The sequence below is a fragment of the Molossus molossus genome, unplaced genomic scaffold, assembly GCF_014108415.1.
Source record: "Molossus molossus isolate mMolMol1 unplaced genomic scaffold, mMolMol1.p scaffold_m16_p_12, whole genome shotgun sequence".
Taxonomy (NCBI): domain Eukaryota; kingdom Metazoa; phylum Chordata; class Mammalia; order Chiroptera; family Molossidae; genus Molossus; species Molossus molossus.
Window position 1 is genome coordinate 102,526,759 of NW_023425347.1, and position 21,570 is coordinate 102,548,328.

General features: G+C 59.5%; 1 protein-coding gene across 1 annotated transcript in view; it reads right to left on the reverse strand.

The window, feature by feature from the left end:
• The window catches only part of AJAP1 (adherens junctions associated protein 1), a 55,039-nt gene that overhangs the window by 24,293 nt on the left and 9,176 nt on the right, over window positions 1-21,570 (reverse strand). Inside the window, exon 3 of the mRNA XM_036256848.1 lies at window positions 18,830-19,635. Coding sequence (XP_036112741.1) covers window positions 18,830-19,635 — 806 coding nt within the window. The remainder of the gene's footprint in view (window positions 1-18,829; window positions 19,636-21,570) is intronic.

Sequence of the window (21,570 nt, forward strand, 5' to 3'; positions counted from 1 at the left end):
AAGTCTGAGGCCAGGAGCGGGAAGCATGCCTCAGCCAGCACCGGGAGCCCGGGCTCCTCTGGCCCTGACCCCAAGGCCGGTGCCACTGTCTGCTGGGCACTCTGGCTGGCCCCACGGCCCCAAGAAATGACTCAGCTCCAAAGAGCCAACTGGCCTGCATGCTCAGATGTCCCGGGGGCCCAGCAACGTGCCCAGAAGCCTCTGCGGGCTTTCTCCTCTCTCCTCTCCGCCCTGTCAACAACCCCCAGTCTGTCCGTACAAATCCCGGTGCTCCCCCACATGGAAACACCCCGTGGGGTCACCCCTACCCATCCCAAACTGCCATCAGCACGGTCCCCAGAGCTCTGACTGCGCTGTGGTCACCCAGGGCATCGTCTCTCACAATGACATCGTCAAGACTGAATCAGCATGCGGGCCTTGGAGTCAGGAGGCCAATCATTCCCCAGCCAACCTGAGTCGGTAAGTCAGGAATTGTTCTTGGCAAGACCTCCTACAGATGAGGTTGAACCAACCTGACCTTCGCTTTGCAAATCCACCCCAGTGGCACAGAGCACTTAAGGGTTCAGGTCAAAATGTAAAAAACAAACCCACTGGGGGCCGCAGCGAGGAGGAGCAATTAGAAAACCATTCAGGCCCATCTGGCTGTAAGCTCCCGGCAGAACCTCAGCATTCATTTGAGAGCCTACAGTTGAATGAATGAATCAGTGAGTGAATGAGTGAGTGAGTGAATGAGTGAGTGAGTGAGTGAATGAATGAGTGAGTGAATGAATGAGTGAGTGAGTGAATGAATGAGTGAGTGAATGAATGAATGAGTGAGTGTGTGAATTAATGAGTGAGTGAGTGAATGAATGAGTGGGTGAGTGAGTGAATGAGTGAGTGAGTGAATGAATGAGTGAATGAGTGAGTGAGTGAGTGAGTGAGTGAGTGAATGAATGAGTGAATGAATGAAAGAGTGAGTGTGTGAATTAATGAGTGGGTGAGTGAGTGAGTGAGTGAGTGAATGAGTGAGTGAGTGAGTGAATGAATAAGTGAGTGAGTGTGTGAGTGAATGAGTGAGTGTGTGAGTGAATGAGTGAGTGTGTGTCATTCACTCACTCACTCATTCACTCACTCACTTATTCACTCACTCACTCGCTTATTCAATCACACAATAAGCGAGTGTGTGAGTGAATAAGTGAGTGAGTGAATGAATAAATGAGTGAACAAATGAATGAGTATGTAAATAAGTGAGTGAGTGAATGAGTGAATGAGTGCATGAATTAGTGACTGAATGAACCAATGAGTGAGTGAATAAATGGATAAGTGAGTGAATGACTGAATCAATTAAGGAATGAGTGAATTAATGAGTGAATAAATGAATGAGTGAATAAATGAGTAAGTGAATTACTGAACGAGTGAGTAAAGGAGTGAAAGAATGAGTGCACGAGTGAATGAGTGAGCGAGAGAGCGAGAACAGACACACCTGGACGAAAGGTGTGGGGAAGAGCAGGCACAGAGGTCGTCTACAGTTACCACCAAGTTTATTTTTCAGTGTTTCTCTGCGGGGCTGAGCCCTCTCCCCTTTAATTCCCTACAAGCTGCCTCGTGGCCCCTTAAAGGCCCAGCTTTCTTCGCTCTGCCTCTGCCCCACCCCCACCACACAGGGGTTCCCATCTAAGCAGTGATCTGTGTTCAGACCTTGGTTTTCACAGCTTCTGTCCTGTGTCCTGTTTCCCCAGGGACTCTGGGGAAGTTCTGATCAGCTGACAAGAAGGACCCACGTGACCTCACGGGGTTCTGTCTCCTCCCCCCGAGAGAACACATTTCCACTTTAACTGCCTTTCATCCCTCGCCCACAGGTGTCTGCTGGTGGGGAGGCGCTGCTGGCATCACAGGACACAGGTGTGGACACAGGCCAAGTGTCAGCCCCCAAGTCACATCCGGAGGCAGCCCTGGGGCCAGCACAGGGGACCTGAGGCATCACCCAGCCCAGGGCCAGCTGGCCCCCGGATGTACCCCTTCAGGCAGCTGGCAACTGGAACGCGGACTGGCAGGTCACACCGTGCTCCCCACAGGACACGGTCACCGAAAGAACGGACCTGAAGTCCCTCATGGAGGCGACGACCTCTGAACGCAAGGGATTTGGGGGAAAGTAAAGCATCCTGTCCGAACTCGTTTTCTAACCGGGAGTTGGGGGACAGTGCGCTTGTTATGACTTATGTTGATTCACGAAGGCAGTCACGCTCTTCCCCGCGTGTGTGCGCGTGTGTGTGTGTGCGCTCAGGCAGAGGCTTAGGGAGAAACTGAAAAAGGTGATAAGCTTTTAGACTGCTTTTTAATCTCTTTTCTTTTGTATCTTAAAAACCACTTCAAACTTAGAGCGGCCGGAGGACACAGTCACCCACGTACTCTTCCCCAGAGCGGCCGGAGGACACAGTCACCCATGTACTCTTCCCCAGACCCCGGCCCAGGTGTCTCCCGTGGTCCCAGCATTTTTGGATTTCTGACCACGGCTGATTCTCCGTTCTGCCTCGTCACTAATCCCTGGAACCTGGATTCACCTCCCAGGCGCTCCTAGACTTGCATGACCTTGGTGGTGTGGAAGGTCACAGAACCACCAGTCGTCCTGTGGACCGTCCCTCAGGCTGGGGGAGGGGAGCTGTGCTGTTGGCGAGTCCTTGGCAGGAGCGTGAGGCTGACCTGTCCCCTCCCTGGGGGGCAGCCTGGAGCCCTGGGCCCAGACAGCCTCTGCCAAGTGTCTTCCCTGCCAAGTTCCTTCACCCCCTTTGTGGGAATAAGTATTTTCAGGGAGACAGTTTTCTGGGAGGTCACTGAGGGTGTGAGGTCCCACCCCTCACACAACTCATACCCCTGGGGTCTGCGGGTGCCTCTGGCCTAGATGATGCTCGGAGGGTGACAGTTGTGCGAATCCCATCATCTCTTTGCATCAACTAGCTGTCATTCTGCAGTCGGCCCAAACCGGCGGCTCCCCTTGTCCGGCTGGCTCTCCGTAGAAGGGTGGCTCCCCTTGTCCGGCTGGCTCTCCGTAGAGGGTGCTGAGGGCTGGGAGAACTCGAGCAGGCCCAGCGCTCAGAGGAAGTAGGGCCAGGAGGGCTCAGAAGGACCCAGGAAGGAGGGACGAAATGTAAACCAAGCCCTGCCCCTCCGGAACCCGTTATAGAATCTATTCAAAGCCAAACGACCTTTTTGACTTCTTTGCCCCCGAAGCTGGGTGGCAGCAACGGGCGCCTGGAACACTGACCAGGGAACCACAGGAGCCTGGGGGACACGCCACCGACGCGTCTGCAGACAGAGGGGCACTCTGTGCCGGACAGACCAGCTCTCCAAAGCCGCCAGCCCCGCGGCCTGTGGTCAAGCGGAAAGGCCCCCCGCTCGCCCCCCAGGTCCTCAGCTCCAGGCCAGTCCCAGAGTCTCACCCGAGAGGATGGAGAGCCCAGGCTCCTGGGGAGCAGAAGGAACAGCTCTCCCCCCAGGTCCCGCCTCTCCACCGAAGGTGTCCGAGCGCCAGGTGGTCCCACCGGCTCCCACCATGCCTGTGCACCTCCTTGTCCCTGCGGTGAGAACAGGACCCCGCCGTGCTCACCACGGGCCCCGGGCACTGCGGACCACAGGCCTCTGGGGCCGGGCCACCCTGGAGCCAACCTCTGGCTCGCTCTCGCCCTCGCTGTGCGACCACACAGACTCAGCGCCGTTCAGTCTCCATCGGCCAAACTGCAAAGTAACGTTTGAAAGTCCCACGTACCCCAAACAGTGGCTCAGAGGACTGAGGGAGGTGAGGCGCCTTTCCAGAACACCCTGGAAGCGCGGCTCGAGCCCCAGCTCCAGCCCTCGTACGCTGTGTGACTTTGGGCAAGTCCCTAAACGTCTCTGTGCCTCTGCTTCTGAGTAGGGGTTAGAGAAGTGTCCACCTCCCGGAACTGCTGTGCCCTTCACCGGGCTTCACGCACGTCAAGCACCCTGGACTTGGCTCAGGGCGAGCACGAGACGCGGAGCTGCAGACAGGACGGCCGGGGTCACGGACCGGACGCCCCTCCCGCCTTCGTTTTCCGGGACGCAGCTGAGGTATGGCTTTCTTCCAAGAAGCAGCATCAGAGCTGGTGGCCTTCATCCTCCAGCCAGAACGGGAGCTGGGGGTTCAGGAGAGCCACGGGCAGGCATCGGATTCTCAGTCATCCCCGAGGGGCCTTTTGCAAACGCTCCTGTCCCGGCCTGGCCGAGCCAGTCAATACTCAGGACGCGAGGGCTTTGAGCGCGGCTAATTGGAGCTTCTGATGCACAGGCCTCCCGTGAGTGGCTCCGCTCGCTCGGCCCCTCTCCCCGCACCTCCCTTGATCCACATTTCAGGAGGGCATCTTGCCCTAGAATCATGAGCACAGAAATCAGATCAAGAATCTTCCGCGTTCTATTTCTGGCCCTGTCACAGACGACGCGTGTGGGCAGATCAGAACTCCAGAAGTTTCTCTGGTCTCTGGGAGACAGCGCAAGGCACGGTGGCCTTCTCTTGCCCCGGCCCTGCCCCCGCTCCCTGAGCAAGACGGGGCGGGTCCCGGCTCACCAGGACGCACAGGACCCACTGTTTTTGCATCTGGTTCCCCTAGAATGACATGCTTCCTGAGGACCGGCCCCAGCGATTCTGCTAAGGCCCAGCTCCTTGCACAGACAGGCACAGAATATATTGTGGTGGTGTGACTGAATGAATGAGTTGGGTGAGTGAATGAATGAATGAATGAATGAGTGAGTGAATGAATGAATGAGTGAATGAGTGAGTGAATGAGTGAATTAATGAATGCATGGATGAGTGAGTGAATGAATGAATGAGTGAGTGAATGAATGAACAAATGAGTGAATGAATGAGTGAGTGAATGAATGAATGAATGAACGAGTGAGTGAATGAATGAGTGAGTGAATGAATGAATGAGTGAGTGAGCGAATGAGTGAGTGAATGAGTGAATGAATGAATGAGTGAGTGAGTGAATGAATGAGTGAGTGAATGAGTGAGTGAATGAATGAATGAGTGAATGAATGAATGAACGAGTGAGTGAATGAATGAATGAGTGAATGAATGAATGAACGAATGAGTGAATGAATGAGTGAGTGAGTGAATGAGTGAATGAATGAGTGAGTGAATGATAGGATGATGTGAATGAATGAATGAACGAATGAGTGAATGAATGAGTGAGTGAATGAGTGAATGAATGAATGAGTGAATGAATGAGTGAGTGAATGAGTGAATGAATGAATGAGTGAGTGAGTGAATGAATGAGTGAGTGAATGAATGAATGAACGAATGAGTGAATGAATGAGTGAGTGAATGAGTGAGTGAATGAATGAGTGAGTGAGTGAATGAATGAGTGAGTGAATGAATGAATGAACGAATGAGTGAATGAATGAGTGAGTGAATGAGTGAATGAGTGAGTGAGTGAATGAATGAATGAATGAGTGAGTGAGTGAATGAATGAATGAATGAGTGAGTGAATGAGTGAATGAGTGAGTGAGCAAAGGACATTATCCTGGGCAGCTTCCCTCCTCTACGACCGGCTTTGAAGTGCAGGCTTTAGACATGACTGTGAGGTGGCTGGGGCCTCGGGCAAGCACAGGCATCTGGCGACAGCACGAACACATCCAGTGAACCCCTGAACCAGTTCCAGGGGCGCTGCCGCCTTCCGGGCTCAGCTCGGCAGGACCGAGAGGGAAAGGCTGGGGCCCGTGGCCCGGGGCCCCAAGGACGCCACGAAGAACCCACGGTGAAAATGAGCGTTCCGACAGTTTTCTAACTGTCTTCGTGCTAACGTGCTCGGAGAGACCCCGCCGGGCAGAGGAGAGGCCAGAACCCTCTCCTCATCGTCATCGGCGGGGAATGGAACCAGAAGAGGCCCCAGGCAGACGTCCAGGCTGAGATGTCTGTGGGGAAGGACAGTCTCCGGCTGCCTGAAGGGACACCTGGACCGAAGGTCGCCCCACCTCACAGCTGTGCACACGGAGGTCTCCCGGGGGTCACCAGCCCACTCCTGTGTTCCTGCTCTGCACCCGGGGTATGAGGCAGCGTAAAACCGCGGGACATGGCTGGGTGACGCTCCCTCGCACAGTGTGCGCCCTCACTGATGAGGCTGGAGGCAGGCACAGTGCAATTCTGAGGGGCCCCCAGGAGCCCAAGCCTTGCCACGTGCCCAGGTTGGCCGAGGTGATGCCCCAGCAATGAAAGATCCTAGGAAGAGAAGGCACTCGGGTCCCCTGGGCCGGCTGGGCTCCTGCCAGGACGTCTCCTCCTAGATTCTGCTCCCCAAACGAACAGGAGATGGCAAATGCTTCTACCGTGGCAACGCTTTATTGTTGGTGTTCTTTTCAAGCGACGAAGAGCTGACAGTCAGTCACTCCGGCGCCTTAGAAACCATGTCATCTCTGCACAGACGGCTGCACCCTCTTTGAACCCCAAGAGCCCTCAAAGGGCTCAGAAAAATTCAGCATAGCAAAGCATGCTGTCGTCCACTTTCAAAATGTACATTTTCGCCTGTCAGTTACACCTCAACAAGCTCAGGGGAACAGAAAAGTCGGGGAGACAGGCAGGCTGAGCTGTGGGCGTGGTGAGCTGCAGAGGGGGATGCCCGTCCTGCCATCATCTGAAGTCAGAGCTGCAGGGACAGCTTGGGAAGGAGGAGAAGCCGATGCTTTAAAGGGTCCGGGGTCCGAAAGCTTAGTGGGTGACATATGGAGCCCACACAGAGCAAGCTGGTTGTGACCTGGGTACATGGCGCTCAGGGGGCCAGCACTGGCTGCTGGCACCCTGCCCTGGGCCAATGCAGAGAGGATCCCAGAACCCCCTCTTTGCCCAGCAAGAGAAGGCCTTGGGGAAGAGAGGAGGCTTGCAGGTGGAGTTTGATCCAGCCTGCAGCGATGAGAATGGCTCAAGCCCCGAGCTGGGAGGGAGCAGGGTGCGTGTCCAGTGTCCTCGGAGTGTCTGCTCCTTCCTGCGCACCTTTGAGTTGCCCAACTGCAAGCCATACCCCATCCTCCCAGGTGCTCCAGAAACGCTGTCTCTGTGGGGGGCAGGGCTGTGCCAGCCCAGCAGGTGAGGGCTCCCCGCCAGAGGAGAGAAGCGGTTGTGTTTCATTTTCCTGCTTGGGGGCATGTGTTCCCCGTTCGGCTCCGGCCCGAAGGCGGGCCTCGGTCCGAGGTGCCATCTCCTCGGCAGATCAAGGCTCCGTTACCTGGGTTCGTAGAGATGATGCACCCCTGGGAATCCATCTGCGTGAACGACCAGACCCATGGGAGACGCGGCGCCTGGTGTTTTTGCTTTTCTTTCAACTTTGAAAAACGAGGTGCGACCAGGAGAAGGTAAGGACCTTCTGGTCCCCCACCTCCTTGCAGGCCCCAGGCCGGGGAGCCGCACGTGCACCAGGCTTGGGGAGCCGCGCCCAGCGCTCGGCCGGGGTCTCCCCGCGGGTCGGTTACTTCATGCCGGCCGAAGGTAACCGCAAAATCAAACTCTCCACCGCAGCAGCGGGTCGCTTCTCTTCCCGCCTGCCCCTTCCCTCCTCCAGCCTTGCTCTTGTGGGCCCCAAGGCCCTGGCTGACACCAGTCCCCCCAGGGAAAAGAGAGAAGCGTTGCATTTGGTTGGCGGTGGGGTGAACTTTGTCCCCCCAGAAGAGGCTGAGGTTCTAACCACCTCCCCACCTGTGAATGTGACCTTTCCGAAACAGTGTCTTTACACAGGAAAGCAAGTTAACGTGGGGTCATTCGGGAGGACCCTAGTCCCATCGGACCACTGTCCTTACAGAAAGGTGAATTTGCACACGGAAGACGGCCGGGCAGGCGGTGCAGAGAGCCCTGGGCAGATTTCCCTGCAGCCCTCGAAGGACCCACCCTGCCTGCACTGGGTCCTGGCTTCCAGCCTCCAGTGTCCGGGGTGAGCTGCGAGGTCACCGCAACTTGGGCAAACGGAGGGAGGTACCGGCAGGAAGGCCCTTCCCCTCCGTCTTGCAGGACCTCTCACTGGGCTCCGGCTGACACGTGATGACCGTGGGCACCCAGCTGGAATCTGGAGAACCAGCGAGTGGGCAGGGCGGGAGGTCATCACCGGGATGCTGCAGCTCAGGGCACAGAGACAAATCCCACAGCCCCTGGAGGGCCTGGGCACAGGGGCGCCGGGGCTTCCGGCCGAGGCCCAGCCCCTCCCCTGCAGCCGGACCTCCCGCCATTCGGGACCAATGCTGTGACCCCACGGCCACGCGCACCCTGTTCCGTGTTCTTCCCGAGCTGGCCTGCTCCCCCGCCCAGGAAAAGGCAGAACTTGTTGGCAGAGTCCGGCGCTTCTTCATTCCCTGCAGGTGCCATTTACGGGCAGGAAGTCGAGACGGCCGTGACTGTTCATCAATGGCCCGTCCCCTCGTGATGTATAATTCAGCGCAGTGATTTTCCCAGGACCCAGAGGAGCCATGGACTCAGTGCCAGGGCCGGAGGGAGGAGCAGGGGCAACACCCTCGGGGGCCCAGAGCCCATGGGGAGAGCGGCGCGGGAGGGGGCTGCAGCCAGGGCCAGGGCTGGTGGACACCCCTGGGTCCCAAGTGTCCTGGGCCACAGGCCCCGAGCGGCTGGAGCCCACAGGGAGCTGGTACAGAGAGCCCACCAGGAGGCTCGGCCGCGGAGAGAGTGGGTCTCAGCCCGAAGGGAAGACAAAAACAGCAAGGAGACGAGGCCCAGTCCCCTATGGCCTGAATGGGCGTTTCCAGGGCCTGATGCTGCTGTCCAGGCCACTGAGACAAGAGCCACCCTGTGGCAGCACAGGACGTCCACGGTGCCTGACAGCCCGCCTGGACCCCTCCATCACCCATGACTGCCGTGTGTCACTCAGGCTAACAGCCAGTCCCCAGAACTCCCCACATTGAGTCCCCCATTCTCCCCAGCCAAGCCCCACCCCCGCCAGTTCGGCCATGCCCACCCCTCCAAGGCCTGCAGACCAGGCTTGTCTCCATCACAGACCTGTCAAGCCTGTGTGTTACACTGTTGTGACACAGATGACCTGCGTCCACCTCTGCGCAGAAGCTCCCTGCAGGTGGGTGGGTTCATTATGCCCCCACGTGGTCCCCACGGCCACCTGGGGACCAGCTTTGGGGGTGGGGCAGAGAAAGGGATGAGCAGGGAAGCCGGGAAGCCCGGCTGGGCAGGGAGTGCTGGAGGGAGTAATGTCCATTTCGTGGACAGAGGCTGCCTGGCATCTGCCCTCCGCCATCTCCGGAGCCCGGGCAGCAGCACGTATGCGGCCGACACGTGCCACAGACCCATCTGCCGGGCCTGCGTCCACCCTTCTGTCCTTCTTCACTCCCTTTCTTTCTCTCCACCTTCCCCATCGCAGGTCCCCAAGGAAGGGGGTCTTCATGCAAGCTCAGACTCCCCCTTTCTAACTGGGGGTTCACTTTGGGGGTGTGACTCTACTCCAGGGGACGGCAAGCTTTTTCATAAAGGGCAAGAAAGTAAATATTTGTTTTTCAGGTCTTGGGTCTGTGATACAACTACTCAACTGTGCCATTAAGGCAAGATAGTAGCCATAGACACTGTGTAAATGAATGAACGTGGTGGTGTTTCAATAAAACTTTATTGACAAAAGCAGGTGGAGGGCCGGATCTGGCCCAGGGGCCATAGTTTGCCAACCCTGCTCTGAGTCCTGTAAAGCACTGGTTTGGGCACCCTGATACCCTATGAGTGCTGACCACGCTCTGAGTGCTGACCACGCTCTGGGGTGCCGCGGTCAACCCTGAAGGGCCTTGTGGACCCCAGAGGCATCAGGAAGGTGTTTCCTAAAGTGTGATCCGTGGAACACCATCCTGGTAGGTTCTCCACACTTGGGGTTCTGTGGTCTGATGAGTTTGAGAAACACTGTCAGCTCCCTCCCCCTCAGGCCACGCACGCCCCGTGTCCACAGCAGTGTGTGAGCCCCGGGCCCGTCCTCCTGGCTCAGGAAGCCTGCCTACCTCGGCCCACCTCAGGGCTCCCAGCCATTCTGCTCTAATGGGAAAGTCTGAAAGGACACCCCGGTGAAAGGGGTCCTGGGGCCGGCTCACAGGGGAACGCGCCCGAGGGTGACATTTCAGGCCACGGTGGGTCAGGTGACCTGAAACCGAGTCCTGGGTCAGCCAGTGACACCCAGCCCCAGGTGTCCAACAAAGGGCTCCCTGTTTGTGACACATGGCCTTCCTGAGTGCTGGTCACATTGCCTGGTCCGGGCCACGCGCCGGGGGACCCGGGGACAGGATGTGAGCTTAGCTCAACTTCTCGGGACACGAGTGACCCCAAGGACTAGAGGCGGTGTCCTCAGTGCTTAGGCGGGGAACAGGGTAGGGAAGCTCCACCAGCCTCTGAGTGAGGGGACACCCCTCATCCTCACCCACATGCACCCGCCCATCACCTCTGCTGCCATCCACGCTCTGGGGGCATGGATCTGGGCACCAGCTCCGCCCTGCCTGCCGGACTAGAGACACCCTCGCTACTGGGGTTCCAGTGCCTCCTGAAAGAAGAGTTTGCAACACCTGAATGGGGATCCCCTCCACCAGGCTGTTGTCTGCCCCCGAAACCCCATTCTTTCTTCCAAGATTCAGATGTTTTGCCTACTGACCCCCTGGGATCACTCCCCATTGGCCCGCCTGCAGGGCAGGGCGTGGCCGGGCGTGCCGGGCATCCAGGCCAGGGCAGAAGGAAGAAACTGCTCAGTCCAGGCTTCGGTGACCCTTAAAGGCACAGAACAGTACTGTCCCCTCCCCTGAAGATCTGAAAGTCCGCTTGGCCTTTCGCCCCGTGGGCTGCTCCCAGGGCTGTGGCGAGCCCAGAGGTCGCACGTCACACACTGTGCAGAGACTGGACGGACGTGGACCCGGCTGTGGTGCTGGGAGGGGCTCAGGGGCGCGGGGTCTGGGCTGGAGGTGTGCGCTGCCCCTCAGGGTTCCCAGGCTGGGGACCTCCCCGGGGGAGCACTGGGCGTGCAGGTGGCCTTTGCTGTTATCGGTATTGGGGGTGGGGGGCGGCCAGACAAGTGGCTACGACATAAGAGAGGCCAGGAGACCAAAGTGTCCTGAGGGTCCTAGAGGTGTGGGCGTCGAGGAGAGGCGGGGCGTGGGGGAGCGGGAGCCGCCACCCCCGTGGAGGGAGGAGCCGGAGCCTGGCCACAGGGACAGGTTCTCAGCCCAGGAGCCAGCCAGGGCTGCCTCCATCAGGGAGCGAGCAGAGACTAGGGTCCTGCAGGGCCCGGGGGCCCGAGAGAACCTGGGGAGAAGCAGCAGCTGGGGGTGTGGCCCGGACGGGGTACTGAGAGATACCCTCCCTGCCTCCCCTCACCCAGGCCCTCTCTGCCCTGGGCCTGCCCCTGAAGTCGGGGGCAAAAGCAGGGCAGGTGAGAGTGTCCTTCTCCACTGGGGAGCAGCCGGGGTCCAGGCGGGCACTTCGCCTTCCAGACGATGGCCGGAGGCCCTGGCGGCCTCCGCAGCCCTGAGACGGCCAAGGCAGCCGGACGGGGCTGCGCGGCTCACGGCCCTGGAAGCAGGCGCCTGGCCGCCCCTCGGTCAGCCGCTGGCCCGAGGCTCTGGTCCTGCCTCCGTGGCTGGGAGCAGGGTCTGGGGTCCACACGCCGGGACGTCGGCCTCCTAGTCCTAACTCCTTCAGGGGAGGCTGCCGGAGGAAGCAGAACAGGCCCCCAGCTCAGCCCAGGCGAAGTGCCTTCACGGGCCACCCGAGCGGGTGAACAGCACCTGGGTGAACAGGCCCGGGTCTCAGGCCTTGTGAGGTAGAAAACACCGCCCGGGCCTGCAGAGGAAGCGGCACCACCCCCGAGTCACGTGGCCGATCCACAGCCACGCCGATGGTCAGTGCAGTGGGTGGGCAGGGCCTGGGTCAGGTCCGGGTCAGGGCCTGGGTCAGGTCTGGGTCAGGGCCTGGGTCAGGGTCTGGGTCAGGTCTGGGTCAGGTCTGGGTCAGGCCTGGGTCAGGTCCGGATCAGTTCCGGGTCAGGTCCGGGTCAGGTCTGGGTCAGGTCTGGGTCAGGTCCGGGTCAAGCCTGGGTCAGGTCTGGGTCAGGTCCGGGTCAGGTCTGGGTCAGGTCCGGGTCAGGTCTGGGTCAAGCCTGGTTCTCTCCTCCAAGACATCTGCTTTGTGGTCCACGTGGCCCACGTGGCCCAAACCTGTGTCAGCTCAGGGGGAGATTCTGAGCCCTGCCGCCGAAAGAAACTTCTGGAAAGGGGAGCTGACTCCTCTACTATTGCTGAGCGTCAGCTCCTAGTAACAGACTTCCAGGCGGAGACTCGCCCGCGCTAAACCAGAGCCTCAGGCCTGTCTGACCATATGGCCTGCGAGTCACGTGTCTGCCGCTATCCTGGCTGAGTCTCCGGAGCCAGGCAGGGACCGACCGCCGGGTGGCGCTGTGGCTTCACCTGGAACACGCCTGCCGCCCAGGTGAGGCCATGCTGCTGGGGCCCTTTCGAGTTTGACTCTTGGGCAGGGGTTGGGGAGGGGTCGGCCCGGCTCAGGGAAAGGGCCACTTCTCACCCCAAGGCAGCTCTCGAATCCAGTCCACAGCCATCTGCCCCCCTGGCCCCAGGATGGGAGGTGGGGGAGGGGCACAGGTCGCCAGCGGTCACCTTCCGGGCTGACGGGAGGGAAGGCCGCCGGCCAGGCCGATGGCTAGCTGTCCGCAGAGGGAGCACGGCACACTCCCCGCGAGGATGGCCTGGAGGCTGTCTCACCGTCATCTGAACTAAAGGCCAGGAGCCGGTCCTGGGCCGTGGAGCCCTCCAGGCAGCTGGGCCACCAGGGCTCTGGCCTCCCCACCCCTCGAACTCCCCACCCCTGCACAGCCCCACCCCTCAGGACTTGGCAGCATCCACACTTCAAGAAACCCACCGCCTTCCTGCCTGGACGCCCCTCCCCACCCCCAGCCAGCTCCAGAATGACGAGGAGGCAGCTGCCCAAACTGTGGTTGAGTGACACATCCCTCCAGGCCTTCCCCTCCACGTCTTCCAGTGTAGCCTGCGTCTCGCTTCCCCAAACAGAGGTTTAACCCCTGGAGGAGAGGGCACGGGCCGGCTTCCGTCCCCTCCTCCACCCAGAGGCGCAGGATCAACGCCGGCTAAGTCTGCTCACTCACCGGGGACCCAGGAGCCAGGGATTCTGAAACCCCCCTTCCAGCAGGGCCCAACGCAAAGTCTACAAATGATGCTCTGTCTACTATCTGATCTCAACACTCAGTCACTCCCGTGAGTGGATGAAACCGAGCTTTCGATGCGCCGCCCGTGCAGCAGATCGAGCCACCATTCAGCGACGTGGGGTGCAGGGGTGTGTCCCCCGCACCCCCGCCGTCACCCCGGGAGGAGGCCAGTTTCGGGTGGAGGGCATGTTGATGCCGGCCTCTCCCGCAGAGCGGAGAGCGACAGCTCCCAGGTAGCAAGGGCCGGGGAGAGGCACCGGGGAGCTGCAGGAATTAAAGAACCTCAGGTCCCTCACTGCTCTTAGAAGGAGAATGAGGCCCTGGGGGGAACCAGGAAGCTTAAGAAGCACTTAAATGCAATAAGTCGGAGCAGGCGGCTCGTGAAGGGGAAATGAGAGGAAGCCAGGATAGAGTCATCAGCAGAAACGTCGAGGCTGCTGAAATGAGTCGGGGCTCATTTATCCACTGGCGGCGAACGCGGCTTTGCTCAGCAGAAGCACGGGGCTGCTCTGGGAGGCCCCGAGAGCTGTGGGCAGGCACAGCGATCCCCCCCGACCACGGCCGTGCCCCCACGGAAGCCACAGCCACGGGAGTGCCCCACGGCATCCACGCGCGTGGCCCCGGTGAAGACCCGCGGGACCGGCCTTCGCACCGTCAGGGTTCAGGACGTTTGCAGACCTCCACGCGCTTAGGTACGCGGACGCTCTTATCCCAACCAAGCCTCTCCGACCTTTGGGAGCTCATGCGTCATTTGCTTCAAATATCTGTAAACCAAGGACAGAGTCACTTCCCTGGTAGCAGAGACCCAGCAAAGGAATTAAAAGGGGCTCCGCATTTCAACCGCCGTCTTGGCTTGAAATCCCTGCCTCCAGGCCCAATCCTGGGGCTCCAGAAGGGCTTCATCATCAGGAGACCTGCTTCTGAGGTCGTGCCACTGTCTAGGTCAGGTGACCGCTGGAGCGAGAGATGACAGCAGCCCGTTCATTCCTCGTGCTTGCAAGGTATGCAACTCAAGGACACCGAAGGCCCCCTGCTGACAAGGGTAAAACACTTGGAAATCATCCTTGGAAACACGCGTCCCGGTGTAAAAACCACCAGGCAGGGCCGAGAAGACATCTGAGGGTGGCTGGGTGTCACAAGGACGTGACTGACCCTTAGGGGAGCAAACCTTGAGTGACGATGGAGACCCGAGGGCTTCGAGCCCCTCCTGGGTGGTGCACCCCCACCGTGGTGAGCACGTGGGGACAGTGCCGAGGCGCGTCTGAGCAGGCAGGGGTCCTGGGGCCCGGCCGGCGGGGTCTAGGGACGTCAGGGCCAGGAAGCCTTGGCTCAGCTCCTGCTGCGCGCCAGACACCCACGGCCCGGGAGGGCCCGCCGTGGGCAAATGCGGTAATGGAAATCAGCTGCTTGAATTCCCCACAGCTCCTTTTACGAGCTTTGAGATTGAAGCCCAGGAAATGACTTTCTCTTTCTCTCCCAGGAGACTTTGTGATTCCAGACTCAGAACATGGCCAGCAAGAGAGCTGTCAGAGGAGGAGGGCGCGTCGCTCTGGGAAGCCGTCCCCTCTCCACCTCAGGTGAACTTCTCACCCGTCTGACGCTCTGCCAGCACCGTGAGGGCGGAGCCCGGCACCTGGGAGAACCGGAGCCAGGGGATTTCCCGTCCCAAGCGGTTCCGCACTAGTGCGCGCTGTACCTCTGCCGGAAGCACCATGGTCTGGGGTGAGGACACAGCACCTCAATGAAGGACCTCAAGTGACTCCAAAATAAAGCAGCAAATGAAACAGCAACCTGGTGGCAGCAAAACCTCACAAAGATAATTATCACCATTATTATTATCACCGTCATCACTACCACCACCCTCATCACCACCATCACCATCACCACCACCATCACCATCACCACCATCACCATCATCATCATCACCACCATCATTATCATCATCATCATCTTCTTCATCACCATTACCACTATCGTCATCACCCTCATCATCACCACCACCGCCACCATCATCATCATCACCATCATTAGCATTACTATCACCACCATCACCACCATCACCATCATTTATCATCATCACCATCATCATCACCATCTCCATCATCACCATCATCACCTTCATCATCACCTCCACCACTACCACCACCATCATCATCACCATCATTATCATCATCACCACCACCATCACCACCATCATCACCACCATCACCATCACCATCACCATCACCACCATCATCATCACCACCATCATCACCATCACCATCACCATCATTATCATCATCACCATCACCACCATCATCATCATCACCATCATTAGCATCACCATCATTTATCATCACCACCACCACCACCATCACCACCATCATCATCACCACCATCACCATCACCATCATAATCACCATCTCCATCATTATCATCATCACCATCATCATCACCCTCATCACCCTCATCATCACCTCCACCACTACCACCACCATCATCATCATCACCATCATTATCATTATCTCCATCATCATCATCACCATCATAGCATCACCATCACCACCATCATCACCATCACCACCACCACCACCACTACCACCACCATCACCATCACCACCATCATCATCACCATCATTAACATCACCATCATCATCACCATCTCCCTCATTATCACCATCATCATAGTCACCATCACCATGATCATAATCACCATCACCACCCTCATATCCATTGTTATTGCCACCATCTTCATCACCGTCATCACTACCATCGCCATCATTATCGTGGTAACAGCAGCAAACATGTACTGAGCGGCTAGTATGTGCTGTACACTGAGCACCTGGCATGTACTCTCTCACTTAATCTTTACAACACTATGAGATGGTTAATTCTGTCATTTCCACTGAGGCAGGTCACCCCAGTTCGGACAGCTCATACCGGATGTTGCTAGGAATGGGAAGGCAGGCCGTGGCACACTTAACCACTACATTAGGACCAGGAGAGATTCCCAGCCACTTCAAGTACAGGCGGAGCTGTGAGGGCGGGCCTTTGACAGTTACAACCGGTGTTCCATGTAATGTTCGCTCCTGAGGGATTGCAGAGTACCCCAGATCATCAGTGCCCCCCCCAATGCCTGTGCTCCAGACAGGCAGGAAAACAAAACATGCCCCTTGTAAACATTGCTCTACAGAAGCAAACATAAACTTTACAGCTCCCAAAATCTGATTCCAAACATCCCTCCTTGGATAGCAGATCTGATTTCACGAATTCTTTCTATCGCTTCCTGAAACCTGAGCTCGACTTTGGGGTGCCCCTGGACGGGGTGTGCTGAGATGGCAAGACTCCCACGTCCCTGGCCGCCTATGTGCCATCGACACCTGCAATGCTCCTCGCTGAGTCACTCTTGCTGGGTATAAAAACAACTGGCACGTATGGCGGTCCTCAGGTGCCAGGCACAACATTTTATATTCAGTTCATTCACTGACTCCTCACAGCAACCACTTAGGAGAGGTATTTATTCCATTTTGCTGATGAAGAAAATGAAGCAGAGAGAGATGAGAATGCTCCCACGATGCACCCGATACTCACGAAGCAGAGCTCAGAGTCACACACTGCTAACCACTCACACATGGTCCCCGAGCCCCTCCCCCCCCGCGCCAGATTAAATGCTGCCCGAGGGGCATGAGGAGCAGTCACGGTGCACAAGAGTGAAGGGCCCAGGTCTGCATCTGATGTTGGGCGAAGCCACAGGGATTCTGGGATGCCTGCAGGGGCTCTCAGCGCCCCGGGGGCCTGTGTCCCTTGTGGAGGACCAGCTGGCCCGGGATGGTTCCCCAGTTAGAGGGACCATCTCAGCACTGCCTGCCTTCCCTCGCCTGGGCCTGGAAGCCGAGGACCGCTGGCTGTCCCCTCTCAGCGTCTGGCGTCACTTCCCAGAATTAACGTCTCTCCACATTGCGGCACACATATTTACCCCCCTTAAATCTGTTTTGCTAAACAAATTAATGTAGCACCAGATTACATTAGGAAGGGCCATCCCTCTTTCCCCAGATAAGCATCTGTCGCGTTGGATTAGCAGCATCCAACACACTGCGAGTTCATTTGCGCGGCCGTATAATGCTGTCCCCGGCGTTCAGCCTTAGTAATAACACACATAATCCGGAATAAATGGGAACTCGCTTCCTCAGCCACGTCTACAGAGTAAGTGACGTGTGCGGAGGACAGGACAGTAACGGAAGGTGGTACTCGATGCCATGGTCGTGATGATGGCCTGTGAGTCTATTGAGTTAAAAGCAAAGGCTCTGCACACGGCCCGGGGCGCCTGGCACAGAGACGGGGAATCGTGGGCATGTGGGGCTCCCTGGGGGTCGGCCCGTGCCCCGCCCTGCAGCCCCGCTCCCGTGGCGCCCACGCTCGGACCGGCCCTGGCACAGGATGGAGCCAGGTCTCCTTCACACGTGTGTTGCTCTCTAGGGAAGAGGAGCTCAGAAGGAAACCACAGTTCTCTTGTCCCGGTGACGCCAGCAAGTAGGCCATGGAGCAAAAGCCACGCGCTCCCCAAAACCTGTGGGACTGCTGGCCCCCTGCCTGCCAGCTGGGAGGCAGGAACTGGTGCAGGGGGCACGTGCAAGGCTGGCCAGCGTGCTGCGGTGGACCCTGAGGGGCACCGCTCTCCTTCCTGGGCTGACGAGGACCCGCTGCGTCCAGACCCTTAGGAAGCGCAGAAGCAAGCTGGGCAGGGAGGCTGCCCGGTGCCCGCTCTGTGCTCACGCTCCGGAACCGCATCGTCCCCTCTGCCCGTTCACAAGTATGGCTGTTGTCGCACCTCAGATCCAGCCTATGGACCCCAGTCACGGTGGGCAGGGCCACGGCCTGCTCGGAGACACAGGAGGCCGGGGCCAGGTTGGGACGCAGGGGTCCCTGGTCTGCTCTCCTCAGCCAGGCGTGAGCTGGGTGCCTGCGGTCGCTCTGGGTGAAGGGACAGGCTTGGGCCTGGGAGAGTCCTAAGAGCTCCTCCTGGGGAGCTACTGGAGGACGCAGTGCGAGAAAGAAGAACAAGACCGCAGGGCAGGAGCCAGCTCCGAGCCACGGGCTGGAGTGACAGGCAGACGCCCGAAGCCCTCTGCTCCGGCCGCCACCCTCCCCAGCGCCCGCCCCAGCTTGAGTCCATCTGGGAAGCCTCCGCCCACGCAGTGGGGACCCCTTCCTGCTCTCTGGCCTCAGTCTCCTCTCTGTCTGAAGCGATTCCCCGTCTGGGCCCCTCCAGGAGTCCCCATGCAGAGCCACACCCGCCGGGGCACCTGGAGGCACCTGGAGACTCCCACGCCCCTGACTTCACTGGCCACGTCCTCCTCCAGAGCTGGCCCGGGACGGGGCGCCCCCCTCCCGGAAGGTGCAGCTGTGGTCCAGGGGGCTGGGTGGCCCCTCACGGAGCACGGGGCACAGCACCCCTCTAGGCCTTTCCCTTCCACCGGCCTGGCTCCGCCCTCCCCAGCACAACCCTTTGCCAGTACATCGCGTGGGCAAGTCACCACCACGGGCGCCCGTCCTCCCAGAGGTCCTGAGCCCCACCCCTGGCCCTCACCTTTGTGTTAGGTCCTGTCACTGGGAAACCCAGGCACAGCTCAGCACCCCTCACCCCAACCGGAAAAGAGAGGGCATACCTGAGGTCTCCCCCAGAATCCGCGGGGGCTTGGTGTCCTTGCCACTGTCTCTGCTGGGGCTGATGGAAGGCTCCGTTGTGCTAAGCCCAACCGCGATCCTATTCCTGGGGTCCAGGGGCACGGTGACCCCCTTAGTCTGCAGCGTCATGGAGGTGGCCGTGGTGGCCGTGGTCGTGGTGGTGGCTGTGGCCACAGTTGTCTTCCACGTGTGGAAGCTGGAGACCGTGGTGGGGCGGTCGGGAAATGTGTTGGACTCCAGGGCCTCCTCCTCCCCCGTGGGCCCCCACGCGATGAACTCCGTCTCCGTGGTGGGTCTGCTGCCTCGGAAATCAAAGCTGTTGAAACTGGCCGCCTGCAGCTGCCTCTTCCCCCTCCTCAGGAGGGCCTGCTGGTCCGTGGCAACCCCGCTGCCCACCGCAGGGGACAAGGAGGCTGAGGAGGAGCCCAGGGAAGGTCCGGATTTGGCAGCAGCTGGGGGCTTGGCGAGCCCCCCTTTGGGCACCAGGGCGGCCACCTGGTCCCTGGGTCTGTGCAGCCGTTTGGCACGGGGACTCTGCATCTGTCCGTGGCCGCGCTCCACGCGGGCCGGGCGGGGGCTCCACATGGGCGCCGGGACCCGGGCGGGCTGTCCACTCTTGAAACTCCACAAGCGGGGTGGCCGGGGCGAGGGTCGCGGCAGCAGCCGGAACTCGGGGCCGGGGCCCAGCGCCTCGCACGCGGGCAGGTCCAGGGCGAGCTGCACGATGGCTATCAGTATCCAAGCATGGCTTCCGAGGGGGCAGCCCGGCCAGCAGATGGACGTGGAGCTGGGGGGAGAGAGAGAGGCAGGTCAGGGCGGGGCTCTGCGGGCGCTGCGCCCCCACCGTGGCGGGGAACCGCTCTGCGCAGTGATGAGCGCTCATCCGAGCTTCAAAAGGGAAGCCGAACCCCCTCATTAGTTCACTTCAAAGGCCTATTCAGTGTGACCTATTAATCAGCTTTTTAAAATAGTCCCGGATGCACGAGTTCATAAAGCTGGTGCCCGGCCTGCATGTCACTGTCACCCCCCTCCAAGGAGCTGGACGTGCCCAGGGTGGGTCCATGACCACCGTCCACTGCCCAGTGGACACCGAGTCCCAAGTCCCCTGCTGTCAGCTGACAAAGTTCGCACTTTGCTACAAACGCCCAGAATAAAACAGGCAGCAGGGACAGGAGGTGAAGGAACCGCAGGGCCGCCCGGGGGACACTTTTCTCTAGGTCACAGGGGTCACCCACCCAAGGCCCACGACCCTCAGCACGCAGCCGCCTCTGCTGAGGTCTGGAGGGACCGGCGTCCGCTCTCAGTGCGGATGGGCCACCGGACTTCGCGTGGGGCCAGGCCAGGCGTGTCCTGAGCCTGCCCCACCTGTGCTAGGTGACCGCTGGCGCCGCCCCTCCCCCGCACGCCTGGGTCTAAGGTGCGTGTTTCAAAGCCCCGGCCTCGGTGTCTGACTGGACAACGCTGCTTAGTGTGGGCCACCTCTGGACCTCGCCCAGGCAAAGGGACCTGCTGTGGACCCGCAGAGAGTCTGTGGTGCCCGCTCTGCCCAGGCGGCCTGAGCATCTGTTTACCTCGTGAGGGTGCCCTTGAAATGCCTCTTGGCCCCCAGCTCCAGGAGGCGGGGGAAGGGCCAGCCCCACGGAGCCTGGCAGGTGGCCGGCCACCCTGTGTGACAGGAGCTCCCAGGTGCACTCACGGAGTGTCACGTGAGACCCAGAGCTCGGGGACAGCCACGCGGAAGGGTGTGGGGACCCGGCCCACGCGCCCTGTCCCGCCAGCTTAGATGACTGAGAACTGGTTCCAGGCGGCATTCAAAGTCAGCACCGTCACCAAAGTCAGGTGGGAGAGTTGACAGGCATCCAGAGCTAAGTGAGGGCCGTGGGCGGGGGCAGGCGAGGGTGTTCGGTGCGTGCTGCGCCAGCCAGGCGGCTGCTCAGAGCCAGCCGAGCCAGCGCCAGGCGGCTGCTCCGTCCCAGGGGCGGCGCGGCTCTGCCGGGCAACCGAGCCAAGAGTGCGTGCGTGCGTCACTGTGCAAATGTGTGCCCGCGAGTGCGTGCCCGCGAGTGCGTGCATCACTATGCGAGTGCGTGTCCGTGAGTGCGTGCCCACGAGTGCGTGCATCACTGAGAGAGTGCGTGCCCGGGAGGGCATGCCTGCGAGTGCGTGCCCAAGAGTGCGTGCATCACTGTGCAAATGTGTGCCCGCAAGTACGTGCCCGCGAGTGCGTGCCCGTGAGTGCGTGCCCGCGAGTGCGTGCGTCACTGTGCGAGTGCGTGTCCGTGAGTGCGTGCCCACGGGTGTGTGCATCACTGTGCGTGCATCGCTGAGAGAGTGCGTGCCCGGGAGTGCGTGCCTGTGAATGCGTGCCCGGGAGGGCGTGCCCGCAAGTGCGTGTCCAGTACTGTGTGCCCAGGAGTATCTCAGGTGTTGGTGTGAGTGTGAGGCAGTGTTGACGTGTGTCTGCATGAGTGTACCTGTTAGAGTGGGAAACTGAGTGTACAAGCAGGTGTGGCTGTTCCAGTGTGTGTGTTCGTGTGTGACTGTATCTGTATGTGAGGTGAGAATATCAGTGAGTGTGCTAGTGAGTGTCTCTGTGTATCAGTACATGTGAGTGTTGGTGTGTGTGTGAAGGTGCCCATGTGTGTGAGTATATGTGTATCAGTGAGTGTGTGGAAATGAATGTGTGGGTGTGAGTGTGTATCTGTGTGTGTATGGGTGTGAA